Below are 15,889 nucleotides of genomic sequence, written 5' to 3' on the forward strand. Positions count from 1 at the left end.
ACACACATCCCTTATCTCTTCCAATCTTTTCTTTAAAATGGCTATGTTCACATATCAGCGCTGTTACAGCAGGAATGTGAATACTACTCAAGAATTTGGACTAGATGGCCATCAGATTCCTACTTATTCAGAGATTTTATGGTTATATTTTCATACCTTGTAACGATGATTTTTATGAACACTATTCTGGAAGCAGTCCATACAGAGTACACATGTTGGATCAATTGCACAATCCCTGAAAAAGATCAGAAATTAGATTCCAAAATTTAGATGACTCCCACTGATGCTCAAGGTATGACTATAATATAATGTGAACAAGTTTCCTGTATGGTACACAAACTGAATATGAAAATGCCTCAAAAACTGAATTGTGAAAATGTTTTGAACAAAGATAATATTGCTAGCATAACTTTAGTCTTATTTTAGCCACATTTAAGTGTGTAGGTCTGGATGTTTGGTTTTCTTTCTGAAATCATTCTCATAACTTTGGGCCTTGACCTGGTTTCAAACTGTTAGATTACAATTCAAAAACAGTGTTGTAAAAAATAATCCACTTTTAGCCGGGCATGGTGGCTCACGCCTGTAATCCTAGCACTTTGGGAGGCTGAGGCGGGCGAATTGCCTGAGCCCAGGAGTTCGAGACCAGTCTGGTCAAGATGGTGAAACCCTGTCTCTACTAAAATACAAAAAATTAGCCAGGCATGGTGGCGTGTGCCTGTAGTCCCAGCTACTCGGGAGGCTGAAGCAGGAGAATCGCTTGAACCTGGGAGGTGGAGGTTGCAGTGAGCTGAGATCGTGCCATGGCACTCCAGCCTGGGTGACAGAGTGAGACTCTATCTCCAAAAAAAAAAAAAAAAAAAAAAAATCCACTTTTTCCATTAACTACCATCATCTCATCCTATTACATAAATAAATATATTTTACAAAAGCTGATTGCTCATTGTTAAATGAGGCTTGGATAAAGACAAAGTTCATGAGAATGCAAGCAACATAAGGGCTGGGATTTTTATTCATTGTACCTTGAAGTGTCCCAAACACCTGCAATGGTGCCTGGCATACAGTGGGTACTTAATATTTATTGAACAAATGAAAGAAATTCAATACCTCTTTATCTCTCCCTCAATAACAATTTCTTAAATGTATTGTTTTATTCAACATTTTGGAGGAGACATTAAGAACAATATAAATTAGTGCAAAGTGCAGGATTAATTTTTTTTTTCTTTTGAGATAGTCTCACTCCATCACCCAGGATGGAATGCAGTGGAATGCAGTGGCACAATCACCGCTCACTGAAACCTCAGCCTCCCAGGTTCAAGCGATTCTCAAACCTCAGCCTCCTGAGCAGCTGGGATTACAGGCATGTACCACCACGCCCAGCTAATTATTTGTATTTTTAGTAGAGACGGGGTTTCACCATGTTCGCCAGGCTGGTCTCAAACTCCTGACCTCAAGTGATCCGCCCACCTCGGCCTCCCAAAGTGCTGGGATTACAGGTGTGAGCCACTGTACTTGGCCAGGATTAATTTTTTAAATATCTTATTTAGAAGAATTGAAGAGATAAAATTGGGAAATTTTAAAAAGATTTTAAAAGGCTGGCCAGGCTTGGTGGCTCACACCTGTAATCCCAGCACTTTGGGAGGCCAAGGTGGGTGGATCACCAAGGTTGGGAGTTCGAGACCAGCCTGACCCACATGGAGAAACCCTGTCTCTACTAAAAATACAAAAAATCAGCCAGGCATGGTAGTACATGCCTGTAAGCCCAGCTACTCGGGAGGCCGAGGCAGGAAAATTGCTTGAACCTGGGAGGCGGAGGTTGCGGGTGAGCTGAGACAGCTCCATTACACTCTAGCCTGGGCAACAAGAGCGAAACTCTGTCTGAAAAACAACAACAGCAGCAACAACTTAAAAGGCTAACAGGAAATACAGGTTGTCTAATAATATTCTGTATAACATAGATGATTTATAGGCCTATTTAGAGTAGGATTTTCAACCTTAATACCACTGACATTTTGGGCCAGATAATTATTTGTTGGGGATGAACCAGACTGTCCTGTGCATCAGGATGTTTAGCAGGAATCTTGGCCTCTACACACTAGTTGCCATTACCCTCATCCCCAGTTGTAACAATTAAAAATATCTCCATGAAACTTTTGGAGAAATGAGGTCTACAAATGTCTAGTATGCTTTAGTTGAAACTGACTGGGCTTTAGCTAAAAATATATAATAAGATAAATGAACCTTACTATACTATATAGCAACATGGTACACAAAATGCAAAGATTATTTTTGTTTGTTTGTTTTTGAGATGGAGTCTTGCTCTGTTGCCCAGGCTGGAGTGCAGTGGCACAATCTCGGCTCACCGTAATCTCCATCTCCCGGGTTCAAGCAACTCTCTGCCTCAGCCTCCCAAGTAGCTGCGATCACAGGCACCCACCACCATGCCCGGCTAATTTTTGTATTTTTAGTAGAGACGAGGTTTCATTATCTTGGCCAGGCTGGTCTTGAACTCCTGACTGTGTGATCCACCTGCCTCAGCCTCCCAAAGTGCTGGGATTACAGGCATGAGCCACAGCACCTGCCCCAGGCTATTTTTTTTCCTGAGAAAAGAACAGGATAAAGAAAGATAATATGTTCTAAACAACCTTTAACTGTACATAAACCAGTCAGGCCTAGAATTATATGGAAGTAAAAACAATTCTCTGTATTTATAAAGTCTAAAACTTTACAATCCTAACCTACACTAGCTCTAACAAAGGAGGAAAACTAAATTTCAATTTTCAGGCAGAGGTAGGGAGTAAAAACATTCTCTGTGCTGCCACGAAGTTTAAGGCACTGCTCTCACAAAGAATAAAAAGCCTAAAGTTGCTTTCAGTTTCCCTACCACTGTCCTCTTCTAGTCAACTAAATTACAACTGTTTCTACAGGTTCAAAATCCCTTATGCCAGACTCTGAAATCCAAATAGCTCCAAAACTGAAAGGTTTTGGGATTTTTGTAGGTTTGGCAACAAATCTCACATGGTGGCAAAACATGACTTTAAATGACATGAGACTACAGGCATGATTTATACTACTTGTTGTGAATATTCATAGATTTCTTAAAGAAAGATTGTGTTTGATTACAGTGTCCCACCCTGACTCTGCTGAGGAAGTATTCAGAATTCTGAAATGGCCCAAAGAGTTTCAGGTAAGAATGTGCTGGATACATTATGAATAAGGCAAAAATCTATCACTGACATTCTGTTGGAAAACAGGAAGAAACAGTGAGAACTATTTAACTGGAAGTCATATATATTCAGAAACAAGCTGTACTAGCAAAAACCACACTGTAACAGTATAATAAAAGAAAGTTAATTAAATAAGATTAAATGTATTATAAATAATAATAAACCAAGAAAAGTACATCATGAAATAGATACAAAATACCAAGACTGTAATAATTGGCCAGGCGCAGTGGCTCATGCCTGTAATCCCAGCACTTTGTGAGGCTGAGGCATGTGGATCACTTGACGCCACGAGTTTGAGACCAGCCTGGCCAACATGGTGAAACCTTGCCTCTACTAAAAATACAAAAATTATCCCAGCACTTTGGGAGGCCGAGGTGGGCGGATCACGAGGTCAGGAGATCGAGACCATCCTGGCTAACACGGTGAAACCCCGTCTCTACTAAAAAATACAAAAAATTAGCCGGGCGTAGTGGTGCGTGCCTGTAGTCCCAGCTACTTGGAGGCTGAGGCAGAATGGCGTGAACCCGGGAGGCGGAGCTTGCAGTGAGCGGAGATCGTGCACTCCAGCCTGGGCGACAAAGCGAGACTCCGTCTCAAAGTCTCAAAAATAAATAAATAAATAAATAAATAAATAAATAAATAAATAAAAATAAAAAAATAAAAAAATAAAAAAAAAGGCCAGGCGTGGTGGCTCACGCCTGTAATCCCAGCACTTTGGGAGGCCGAGGCGGGCGGATCACAAGGTCAGGAGATCGAGACCACGGTGAAACCCCGTCTCTACTAAAAATACAAAAAATTAGCCGGGCGCGGTTGTGGGCGCCTGTAGTCCCAGCTACTCGGGAGGCTGAGGCAGGAGAATGGTGTGAACCCGGGAGGCGGAGCTTGCAGTGAGCCGAGATCACGCCACTGCACTCCAGCCTGGGCGACAGAGCGAGACTCCATCTCAAAAAAATAAAAAAAAATTAAAAAAATTAAAAAATAAAAATAAAAATACAAAAATTAGCCAGGCGTGGTGGCGGGCACCTGTAATCCTAACCAGGCGTGGTGGTGGGCGCCCGTAATCCCAGCTACTTGGGAGGCTGAGGCAGAAGAATTGCTTGAACCTGGGAGGCAGAGGTTGCAGTGACCCGAGACGGCACCACTGCACTCCAGCCTGGGCAACAAAGCAAGACTCTGTTTCAAAAAAAAAGGATTTTAATAATTATAATCAATCCTGTAAATTTCTAATTCTTACCTACAAGAATAGGTTGTCTCTCCACTTTTGAAAACCTTCCCACAAAGCTGAAATGCTCCACTGTGCTTCAATTTCTCTAAGCAAATATCTGGATCTTCTCCAAATAAGTACCATTCCAGTGGAGTGAATATTGACATTTGTACGCTTTGCTCCTGCTTTTCCAAGTCTGGGTCCATTTCAGCAAAGTAAATTTCTGGCACCAATTGTGCCAAATGATGCAAGAAAGCAGTATAAAAATCAACCTGCTGATCCCACCACTGAAAGAAAAGAAGATGAAAATTAGACTTACAAGTTCCTTCTTAATCATCTAGGGGCACAAGAAATGACATAATTCTATAATTTCAAAGTAATTTACAATATATTTCATCTTTCACCAATACAGAAGGAAAGTGGGTGATGAAAAAAAATCAAGCTTGGAAATAAGCAAATGCTCACATACCACCTGTATCTGAAAAAAAAAGAGAAGAGTAGCTGTAGTAGGTAAGAATTATCCTTCCCTTCTGGAATGGCCAATTCCTGCTATGCGAAGGTGGTTCTATTATCAGTCACAGGCTATACAGACAATGCACTCATCAAATACTTTGTTTTAGGAAACCAGAGTATTTAACGAGAGATCAAAATGAACATAGGCCAAAGTTTTGTAAACACAAAAAGCACTAACCATAAAAGGAAAAAAACTGGATAAATTGGACCGCATCAAAAGTGAAACCTTCTGCTCTTCAAAAGAAACTGTTACATATGGCTTATTTGCATGTGAAAACATGCTTACCATTATTAGTCATTAGGGAAGCACAAATTAAAATGACAACGAGATACTCCTGCACAACCTAGTATACTGGCTAAAATAAAAACTGGCAATACCAAATGCTAACTAGGCCAACAGTGCTTTCGCACCTATAGTCCCATTTCAGGAGGCTGAAGTGGGAGGACTGCTTGAGCCCAGGAGTTCAAGGCTGTAGTGTGTGCCTGTGAATAGCCACTGCACTTCAGCCTCGTCAACACATAGGGAAACCCTGTCTCTTAAAAAACAAACAAAAGACAAAAACAAAAACAAAACACATATGACTCAAGGCACATCATTTAAAAACAACAACAAAAACTTATCCAAGGAGTTTTACAAGCTAATATAATTAGAATTAAGATTTTAGATAAGGTTCCATAACAGGTCATTAAGGAAAGTTACAGATATTTGATTACATATAAGGCTTTTTTAGTTTGCACTAATGAACCTCAATATTCCATTCACAAATAAATTCAACCTCAATATTCTACTGACAATTAAAACTTCATGGAAAATATGTTTACATTAGGTATTACTATAGAAATTAGCCCATTCTCTAAAGGGCAACTTGTAGATAGTTATTAAAATTTTAGATTTATATATATTTTGACCCAAAAATGCCCATTCTAGGAATTTATTCCTCAGATAAACATGTATAAAGTATTTTTTTTGCAGCATAACTATCTTTAATCGTAAAAGACTGGAAACAACCAAAATGTCCCAAAGCAAGAGCTGAATAAATCATGGGACATTATTAAAAAAGGAGAGGGCACAGATCTATGTCCTGATATGGAACATTCTTCAAGTTATATTGTTCAAGAAAAAGCAAAAGGTACAGAACAGTGAATACAATGTGCTACCATTTATACTGGGAGAAGGGAGGAAAACAAAAAGGAAGAGGTGAAGGAGATGTATCTGTATATGTTTATATTTGAATATAAAAATCTCTGAAAGGATTCAAAATAAACTGTTAACAGCAGAAAGAGCCCCGGGAAAGACTTAGTGTTCACTGTGTTACCTTTCTTACTATTTTAATTTCTTACTGTATATACACATTATCTATTTGAAATCATTTAAAAATGTTTTCTTTTTTTTTTTTTTTTTTTTTTGAGACGGAGTCTCGCGCTGTGTCCCCCAGGCTGGAGTGCAGTGGCGCGATCTTGGCTCACTGCAAGCTCCGCCTCCCAGGTTCACGCCATTCTACTGCCTCAGCCTCCGAGTAGCTGGGACTACAGGCGCCCACCACAACGCCCGGCTAGTTTTTTGTATTTTTAGTAGAGACGGGGTTTCACCATGTTAGCCAGGATGGTCTCGATCTCCTGACCTCGTGATCCGCCCGTCTCGGCCTCCCAAAGTGCTGGGATTACAGGCTTGAGCCACCGCGCCCGGCCTAAAAATGTTTTCAATCCTATACATTTCATGTACAGTTATTCATAACAGCAAAAAATTAAAAACCTGAATGTCCATGAAGAGGGTAATAATCTATCATTTAGCCATACTTGTCCGAGTGTGAAAATATGTATTTACATCCACCAGATATGCACTGTAACATCACTTGTAACTGAAAAGATGAAGTCCACCTAAATGTCTATCAATAAAGGTATATCCACTGTGGGACAGTCATACCACTCAATGCAGTCAGAATGTCATAAATACTGTTAAGTGGAAAAAGAAGCTTTAGGCCGGGCGCCGTGGCTCAAGCCTGTAATCCCAGCACTTTGGGAGGCCGAGGCGGGCGGATCACGAGGTCAGGAGATCGAGACCATCCTGGCTAACACGGTGAAACCCCGTCTCTACTGAAAATACACAAAAATTAGCCAGGCATGGTGGCGGGCGCCTGTAGTTCCAGCTACTTGGGAGGCTGAGGCAGGAGAATCGCTTGAACCCGGGAGGCAGAGCTTGCAGTGAGCAGAGATCGTGCCACTGCACTCCAGCCTGGGCGAGAGAGCAAGACTCCGTCTCAAAAAAAAAAAAAAAAAGAAAAAGAAAAAAAGAAAAGAAAAAGAAGCTTTAAATATAATTTCATTTTTATAAAAGGGAAAACATTATATATAATTTTTAAATTTCAACACATTTGGGTTTTCTTTTTTTTTTTTTTTTTTTGAGACAGAGTTTCACTCTTGTCATCCAGGCTGGAGTACAATGGTGGGATTTCAGCTCACTGCAACCTCTACCTCCCGGGTTGAAGCTATTTTCCTGCATCAGCCTCCCAAGTAGCTGAGTTTTCTAATTTAATATATGTGGAGGCACATCTCTGCCTATGCTTCCCTAAACATAGACCAAGGGTCTGGAAGGAGAAACAACAATCTATTAATAATGGCTACACAGAGAGAAGGAACTGGGGAAAAGAATTAGGGGTTGTCACATTTTTACTTTCAACAATGTTTCATTGTTTTTGTTAGACAAGTGTCAATATTTTTGCAACTAACAAAAAAAAACTTCTAAAAATCCACATGAGGCCTGGTGTGCATGGTGGCTCATGCCTGTAATCCCAGCACTTTGGGAGGCCGAGGCAGGCGAATCACTTGAGGTCAGGAGTTCGAGACTAGCCTGCCCAACATGCTGAAACCCCGTCTCCACTAAAAATACAAAAATTGGCCAGGCATGGTGGCATGCACCTGTAATCCCAGCTACTCAGGAGTCTGAGGCACAAGAATTGCTCGAACCCAAGAGGCAGAAGTTGCAGTGAGCCAAGATCGCACCACTGCACTCCAGCTTGGGTGACTTCATTTCAAAAAAAAAAAAAAAATCTACATGAGATAATATGCCCATTTAAAAATGATGCCAAATAGTTTCAAAGTATCTCCAATGGGAAAGACAGTAACAGAGAGAAAGACACCACAACATTATTGTGTTATGCTTTTTTTCTTTTTAATAGAGAAGGGGTCTCACCTAGGTTGGTCTTGAACTCTTGGGCTCAAGCAATCCTCCCCACCTCCTGAGGAGATGGATCTGGCTGGGACTACAGGCTCATGCCATAGCACCTGGCTGACTTTTGTGTTATTCTTGCCCAAAATGTATAATCTCATTCCAATCATGAGAAAACATCATACAAATCCAAACTGAGGGACATTCCATACCATAACTGCAAAGTACTCTAAAAGTGGGTCATGAAAACAAGGAAAGATCAAGACATTGTTATAGACTGGAGGAGACAAGAGAGAGATAACTAAATGTAACTGGGATCCTAGGTGTGATCCTAGAACAGAAAAAGCCCATTCATGGGAAAACTGATGAAATGCAAATCAGATCCGTAGTTAGTATTAATATTAATTTCCTGTCCTTGATAGTTATACTATGGTTATGTAAAATGTTAACATTACAGGAAACAGGAAGAGGGAGGTAACAGAACTGTGCTACAATTTATGCAACTTTTTTTATAGTCTAAGATTAATCAAAACAAAAAAGAAATGATGCTGAAGAGGTTTATTTACTAATATGGAAAGGCATTAATAACAAACAGTTCAGTAAAGTAGGTTACAAAGCAGTATATATACAATCTCAATTTGGTTCAATATTATATTTACATTTACATAGAGAAAAATCATGAAGAACATTTCACAAAATGTTAACAGAAATGGGTGGTGTGATTTTAGCATAGTTTCATGGAATTCATTAGTCTGCTTATCTAATGAGTAATATCCTTACAGTGAGTCCATATTTGGGAAGTAATTTTATAATTTTAAAATTAAAATTTATTTTACTAAAACCTTTTAAAAATAAATATACCTTCCAGTATTCCTACTCTAACTTCTGGGGTACTCATACACAAACAACTTTTCTTTACATACCTGGCAACAACTACAACTAACATAGAGATAATATCTAATGTTCTGTTACACCTAAGGATCTTTTTGTCAACAGCACTAAACAAAAAAAAAAAAAACTTGCATATTCAGCGCTACAAACCAAACAAAAAACCTTACTGTTCTGCTTAATTATAGGAGGCACAGAACTAGCGCTTTTCAATTTCTCTTGTTAAGAACAGAAGAAATTTGAGAGTAAAAAAGAGTACAAGCCCCTCACATTTTATAGATGAGAAAGCTGAATCACAGCGAACTAAATTGACTTGTCCAAAATCGTCAATAACCAGTTGGTATCAATGTCAGGAACAGAACTAGGTATCCTAAGTCCTAAAGTTCAATGCCCATTCTACTAAACTAAACATAAATGTACAGTTTTTATTTTATTTATTTATTTTTTATTTTTTTTTCCTGAGGTGGAGTTTCACTCTTGTTGCCCAGGATGGAGTGCAATGGCCGGATCTCAGCTCACCGCAGCCTCAGCCTCCCGAATAGCTGGGATTACAGGCATGTGCCACCACGGCTAATTTTGTATTTTTAGTAGAGATGGGGTTTTTCCATGTTGGTCAGGCTGGTCTTGAACTCCCGACCTCAGGTGATCCGCCTGCCTAGACCTCCCAAAGTGCTGGGATTATAGGCGTGAGCCACTGCACCCAGCCAAATACATAGTTTCAAAATCCACCTCTACTGGCTTGTTCAATTTCACATTATAGGTTGGGGATTCCACACCCAAAAATCAGAAAGCAAGACATTCAAGGGTAATGCTCATTGTAACATTTTCGATTTTAGATTTTCGGATTTCGAATGTTCAACCAGTATAATATAAATATTCCAAAATCTGAAAAAATCCAAAATCCAAAACACAAGGGATACTCAACCAGTAATGGTAAAACAAAACAAAACAATAAAGTTTTGCCTTCTTAATTCTTGCTTTAACTATGGCCTTCTTTCTAATTACAATTACAAATGAAGCCTCTTAGCTAACAACTACTGAACATTCCTGAAGGCTTCTAAATATTCTTATATTATATATGTCATCACATGCTTTACCATGAAGAAGTGGTATTTTAAAACATCATAGCTGGGCATGGTGGCTGTAATTCTAGCACTACGGGAGGCCGAGGTGGGTGGATCACGTGAGCTCAGGAGTTTGAGAGCAGTCTAGGTAACATGGCTAGGTGAAACCCCGCCTCTACTAAAAATACAAAATTAGCCTCTTCAACTAGAAGGTAAGCTCCCTGAGGAGAGGAACTTTGCCCTTCAAATCCCTGTATCCTATAGGCCTAGCACAAGTACACAATAAAAGTTCTCAGTTAATTGCTAAATGCTACACATTTCTTGCCAGAGAAAACAAAGCAAATTTTGATAACATTAAGCCTTCTCTAATTTTGTGTATATAATTTTTTTCTTTTTTTTAAGACAAAGTCTTGCTCTGTCACCAGGCTGGAATGCAGTGGCGCGATCTCAGCTCACTGTAACCTCTGCCTCCTGGGTTCAAGCGATTCTCCTGCCTCAGCCTCCCAAGTAGTTGGGACTACTGGCGCATGCCACCCCAAGCAGCTAATTTTTGTATTTTTAATAGAAACAGGGTTTCACCATATGGGCCAGGAGGGTCTCAATCTCTTGACCTTCTGATCCGCCTGCCTTGGCCTCCCAAAGTGCTGGGATTACAGGCGTAAGCCACCGCACCTAGCCTAGAATTCTTATAGGAAATAAAAGTTCAGTTATACTCTTCACAAAAATGTTTTCCATTTATACTCTTCATAAAAATGTTTTCCATTATTGCCAAACTATGGAAAATTTTTTTCAACTAAAATAGGTTTGATTTTTTGCCTCTGGTTGGTTGGTTTTAAAATTTTCCCCCATTTTCAATAGGAATAAAATTAAGAATTTTTAACTACCAGGTCCAGGAAAAAAAAAAATAACTGTTTGGAATTACGGGAAAGCTTTCCTAATTGACTATTCTGTAAAAAGCAAGTTCTTAACAAGTTCTCAACATTTAAATTCCCAAACATTCCAAACATTTCCCTCATCCCCAAGGAGACCAGAGACATGTTTTCAACTCTGACCCAAGGGCTTAGATGCCTGTTTGGGAACATCATTCTGAAAAAGGAACTTACTTAAGTAGATTAGTTTTGTTTAAACCACAATTTGACCTTCCTTAAACAACTGCTAGACATCTACAGAGCCTTCAGAGTCCTGTAATTGTTTTTCTAATTCTTCTTTTTAAAGTGGTAACAAAATCTGGAGGCACTACCATTTTTCATAGCCACTATGGATTAGTAATAAATAAAGCATCTCTAGGCACCAATAATCTTTGATTATATAATGTTTTCTTCTAACAGTATTCTAAAGACTCAAAGGTTTACAGCAACCAGGCACAATGGCTTATGCCTATAACCCTAGCCCTTTGGGAGGCCAAGGCGGGCAGATCACTTGAGCCCAGAAGTTCAAGACCAGCATAGGCAACACGGTAAAACACCATCTCTACAAAAAAAACACAAAAATTAGCTGGTCATGGTAGCATGAGCCTGTAGTCCCAGGTACTCAGGCTGCGTACCTGAGTGGGAGGATCACCCGAGCCCAGGAGGCTGAGGCTGCAGCAAGCCCTGATCGCGCCACTTCACTTCGGCCTGGGGAACTGAATGAGGCTCTGTCTCAAAACAAAAAAAAAAAAAAAAAAAACAGGCACGCTCATAACTAAGCTAGTATCTACCTTCCTGTAACTTTTATCCTGTTACTGAAATAAACCAATATAATTCACTCTGCTTTTTCATCAGTCTTTTAAAATAAATGAAGATAACTATTATGTCTCTCATTTCTAGTCTCTTCATTTCATGGCTAAACTGAAACAAAGAGACAAAAGAAATTTGGCCAGCCCTAAACACATGGTATCCTGACCACTCTCCAAGTTGATTACCCTTATGAAACTGCACAACATGCTTCCATAAAGAGGAATAGGACTATTTATTACCTTCCTTATCCCGAGCACTAAACTGCTTGAAAAGATCACATTCTGAAAAGGTGTGGTAGCTCAGCCTGTAATCCCAGCACTTTGGGAGGCTGAGGTGGGTGGATCACTTGAGGTCAGGAGTTCAAGACCAGTTTGGCCAACATGATGAAATCCCATCTCTACTAAAAATACAAAAAAATTAGCCGGGTGTGGTGGTGCACGCCTGTAGTCCCAGCTTGGGAGGCTGAGGCAGGAGAATCGCTTGAACCAGGGAGGCGGAGGTTGCAGTGAGCCAAGATCGCGCCATCGCACTCCAGCCTGGATGACAGAGTGAAACTCCATCTCAAAAAAAAAAAGCAAACAAACAAATAACAAAAACATCACATTCTCACATTTCTTTTTTCTTTTAAAAATTTTTTTCTATTTCTTTTTCTTTTTTTTTTTTTAAATACATATTTTAAATCCTCTTTTCCCTAGTTCCCACAAGCAGACCATTCTTTGGCTGCCACATCACATGACATCACATGCAGACAACTAAAACCCTTAGGTCAATCACATGCAAGAGACCTAGTCCTATACCAAATGAACCTAGGTATAAGGCTTTACTTTCATCACAATTTACTTTTGACACAATATTCAGCCTATATGGGATTTATCCTTTACTTGTTATCCCTACCAGCCTTGTGCTGTCTGTAAATACGTCTTCTACGTCTGTATGGCATTGATAAAATAGGCCAGAGTCAAATATAGAGCCACATGACAAACAAGTTCACTCTCTTTCCTTTGCTGTTGAGATAACGTATAAGCATGCTGTCAGAATTTGGTTTTCGAAAACATTTTGTCCCTCCTAAGGGACAAGTTCTCCTTGTCCTATCTGTTATATTCCCTTTTTCGTCTCTGTCATAGGTCATGCCCCAATTTTCTAGGCTTTCCTTGACGTATTTAGATAAGTAAAATCCTGCTTTCATAAACTCTGAGCTATCTATTTCATATTCTCTTTCTGCTGTATGGAATATATATTTGCAAACCAACTAAAATCCTCTCTTAAATTACAAGGCAGAACATGTGTGTATTAAAAAAATTGATAATTTTTTTTTTTTTTTTTTTTTTTTTTGAGACGGAGTCTTGCTCTGTCGCCCAGGCTGGAGTGCAGTGGCCGGATCTCAGCTCACTGCAAGCTCCGCCTCCTGGGTTTACACCATTCTCCTGCCTCAGCCTCCCGAGTAGCTGGGACTACAGGCACCCGCCACCTCGCCCGGCTAGTTTTTTGTATTTTTTTAGTAGAGACGGGGTTTCACCGTGTTAGCCAGGATGGTCTCGATCTCCTGACCTCGTGATCCGCCCGTCTCGGCCTCCCAAAGTGCTGGGATTACAGGCTTGAGCCACCGCGCCCGGCAAAAATTGATAAATTAACAGACTTTCCCTCCAGTGGCTAAAGTCATTTCTAGCTTACCCACAAATACCAAAACTTCAAAGGCATTTTAAAAGGTACTCCATAAATACATTAAGTAGTTATAGCTCCACGCCTCTAAACAAGTCAAACAGACTTTGTTCTGAAGGGTGGCATTAAGTAAACTACTAGAAAGAAAATTATATTCAAATGAGTAACAGTAGACTGCATTCGGAACAGGGTCTGTGTCATTCCTGGGCAGCAAGTGGGCACTTAGGAAAGTGCATTAACTCTACTGGAGTCTTATCAGTAACGTTTATTCACCACAGCATATTTCCATAAGCACTCAGATTAGTATTAGAGTGTGACAACATTTAAAAAAAAAAAAAAAAAAGGCTGTACCAAATGCTTTAAAAAAAACCCAAGCTCATCAACTGTTGTTTATTCAAGAGGAGGCATGTTAACTGAAAATACTTTGAAAGAATGTATAGGCGGTCATAGTAAATCACCTGGGATTAGTGGTCTTAATATTTTGTGTTAGGTCATCTGAGGCACGGGGTTAAAAGCTTAAGGAAAATTATTTCACAGAGCACAGCATACGCTTAATACCTTTACAGAAATGGATAAAGTGGCAGCAAGGGAAATCTGAGGTAACCCTCAAAATCAGCACACGAAGAAAGGATGAGCAAGATACAGGCATACCTCAGAGACGTTTTGGGTTCAGTTTAAGACTACCACAATAGAGTGAAGACAAAGTGAGTCGCACAAATTTTTTTGGTTTCCCAATGCATATGAAAGTTATGTTTACACTACACTACACTAAAAGTGCAATAGTATGAAGTCTTTAAAAATGTACATAACTTAAAATACTGCTAAAAAATGCTAATGATCATCTGAGCCTTCAGAAAGTTGTCATCTTTTTGCTGATAGGGGGGTCTTCCCTCAATGTTAATGGCTGACTGATTAGGTTGGTGGTTGCTAAACATGGTGATGGCTGTGGCAATTTCTTTTTCTTTTTTCTTTTTGAGACAGAGTCTCACTCTATCCCCCAGGTTGGAGTGCAGTGGTGCGATCTGGGTTCGTGGGCTCACTGCAATCTCCACCTCCCAGGTAGAAGCAATTCTCTTGCCTCAGTCTCCTGAGTAGCTGGGATTATAGGCGCCTGGCTCATTTTTGTATTTTTGGTACAGATGGGGTTTTACCATGTTGGTCAGGCTGGTCTCAAACTCCTGACCTTAGGCAACCCACCCGCCTTGGCCTCCCAAAGTGCTGGGATTACAGGCGTGAGCCACCGTGCCCAGCCAGGCAATTTCTTAAAATAAGATAACCATGAAGTTTGCCACATTGATTGACCTTTCCACGAAATATTTCTCTGTAGCATGTGACAGCATGTTACCAACAGTAGAATTTCTTTCAAAACTGGAGTCAATCCTTGCCAACTCTGCTGCTGCTTTATCAACTACGTTTATGGAATATTCTAAATCCTTTATTCTCATTTAAACAATGTTCACAGCATCTTCACCAAAAGTAGATCCCATCTCAAGAAACCACTTTCTCTGCTCATCCAAAAGTAGCAACTCCTCATCCATTACGTTTTTATCATGGGTTTGCAGCAATTCAGTCATAACTTCAATCTCCACTTCTAATTCTAGTTCTCTTGTTATTTCTACTACATCTGCAATTACTTCCTCCACTGAAGTCTTGAACCCCTCAAAGTCATCCATGAGGGTTGGAATCAACTTCTTCCAAACTTCTGTTCATGTTGATATTTTGACCTCCTCCCACAAATCATGGATGTTCATAATGGCATCTAGAATGCTGAATCCTTTCCAAAAGGTTTTCAATGGACTTTGCCCATATCCATCAGAGGAATCATAATTTATGAAAGTTATAGTTTTATGAAATGTGTTTCTTAAATAGTAAGAGTTGAAAGTTGCAATTACTCCTTGATCCACAGGCTACAGAATGGATGTTGTATTAGCAGACATGAAAATAACATTTATCTCCTTGTATATCTCCATCAGAGCTTTTGGGTGACCAAATGTATTGTCAATGAGCAGTAATATTTTGAAATATTATCAGCAGTAGTTCTCTACAGTGGACTTAAAATATTCAGTAAACCATGCTATAACAGATGTGCTGTCATCCAGGCTTTCTAGTTCCATTTATTCAACATACTCAGAGTAGCATAATTCTTAAGGATTCTTGGATCTTCTGAATGGTAAATGGAAATTGGCTTCAACTTAAAGTTACCAGCTGCATTAGCCCCTATCAAGAGAGTCAGCCTGTCCTTTGAAGCCAGGCACTGACTTCTCTCTAGCTATGAAAGCTCTACAAGGCATCTTCTTCCAACAGAAGGCTGTTTCATTTACATGGAAAATCTGTTTAGTGTAGCCACCTTCATCAATTATCTTAGCTAGATCTTCTGGATAACTTGCTGTAGCTTCTCCATCAATCAGCACTTACTGCTTCACGCTGCACTTTTATGTTGTGGAGATGGCTTC

At 39.8% G+C, this 15,889-nt stretch overlaps 1 protein-coding gene across 7 annotated transcripts in view; it reads right to left on the reverse strand.

Annotated features, from left to right (window-relative positions):
* The window catches only part of UBR1 (ubiquitin protein ligase E3 component n-recognin 1), a 156,171-nt gene that overhangs the window by 130,983 nt on the left and 9,299 nt on the right, over positions 1-15,889 (reverse strand). For 6 of the 7 annotated variants that reach the window (XR_012414843.1, XR_010588036.1, XR_012414844.1 and 3 more), the window contains exons 2-3: positions 4,459-4,715; positions 157-235 (exon numbers count right to left, since the gene is read on the reverse strand). Coding sequence is in view for 4 of the 7 variants with exons in the window: in XM_065547841.2 (XP_065403913.1) it covers positions 157-235; positions 4,459-4,715 (336 nt within the window). In the remaining 3 variants the exon portion in view is untranslated. The remainder of the gene's footprint in view (positions 1-156; positions 236-4,458; positions 4,716-15,889) is intronic. The other variant, XM_015452723.4, reaches the window with a different exon arrangement.

Source organism: Macaca fascicularis, chromosome 7 (genome assembly GCF_037993035.2).
Source record: "Macaca fascicularis isolate 582-1 chromosome 7, T2T-MFA8v1.1".
Classification (NCBI taxonomy): Eukaryota; Metazoa; Chordata; class Mammalia; order Primates; family Cercopithecidae; genus Macaca; species Macaca fascicularis.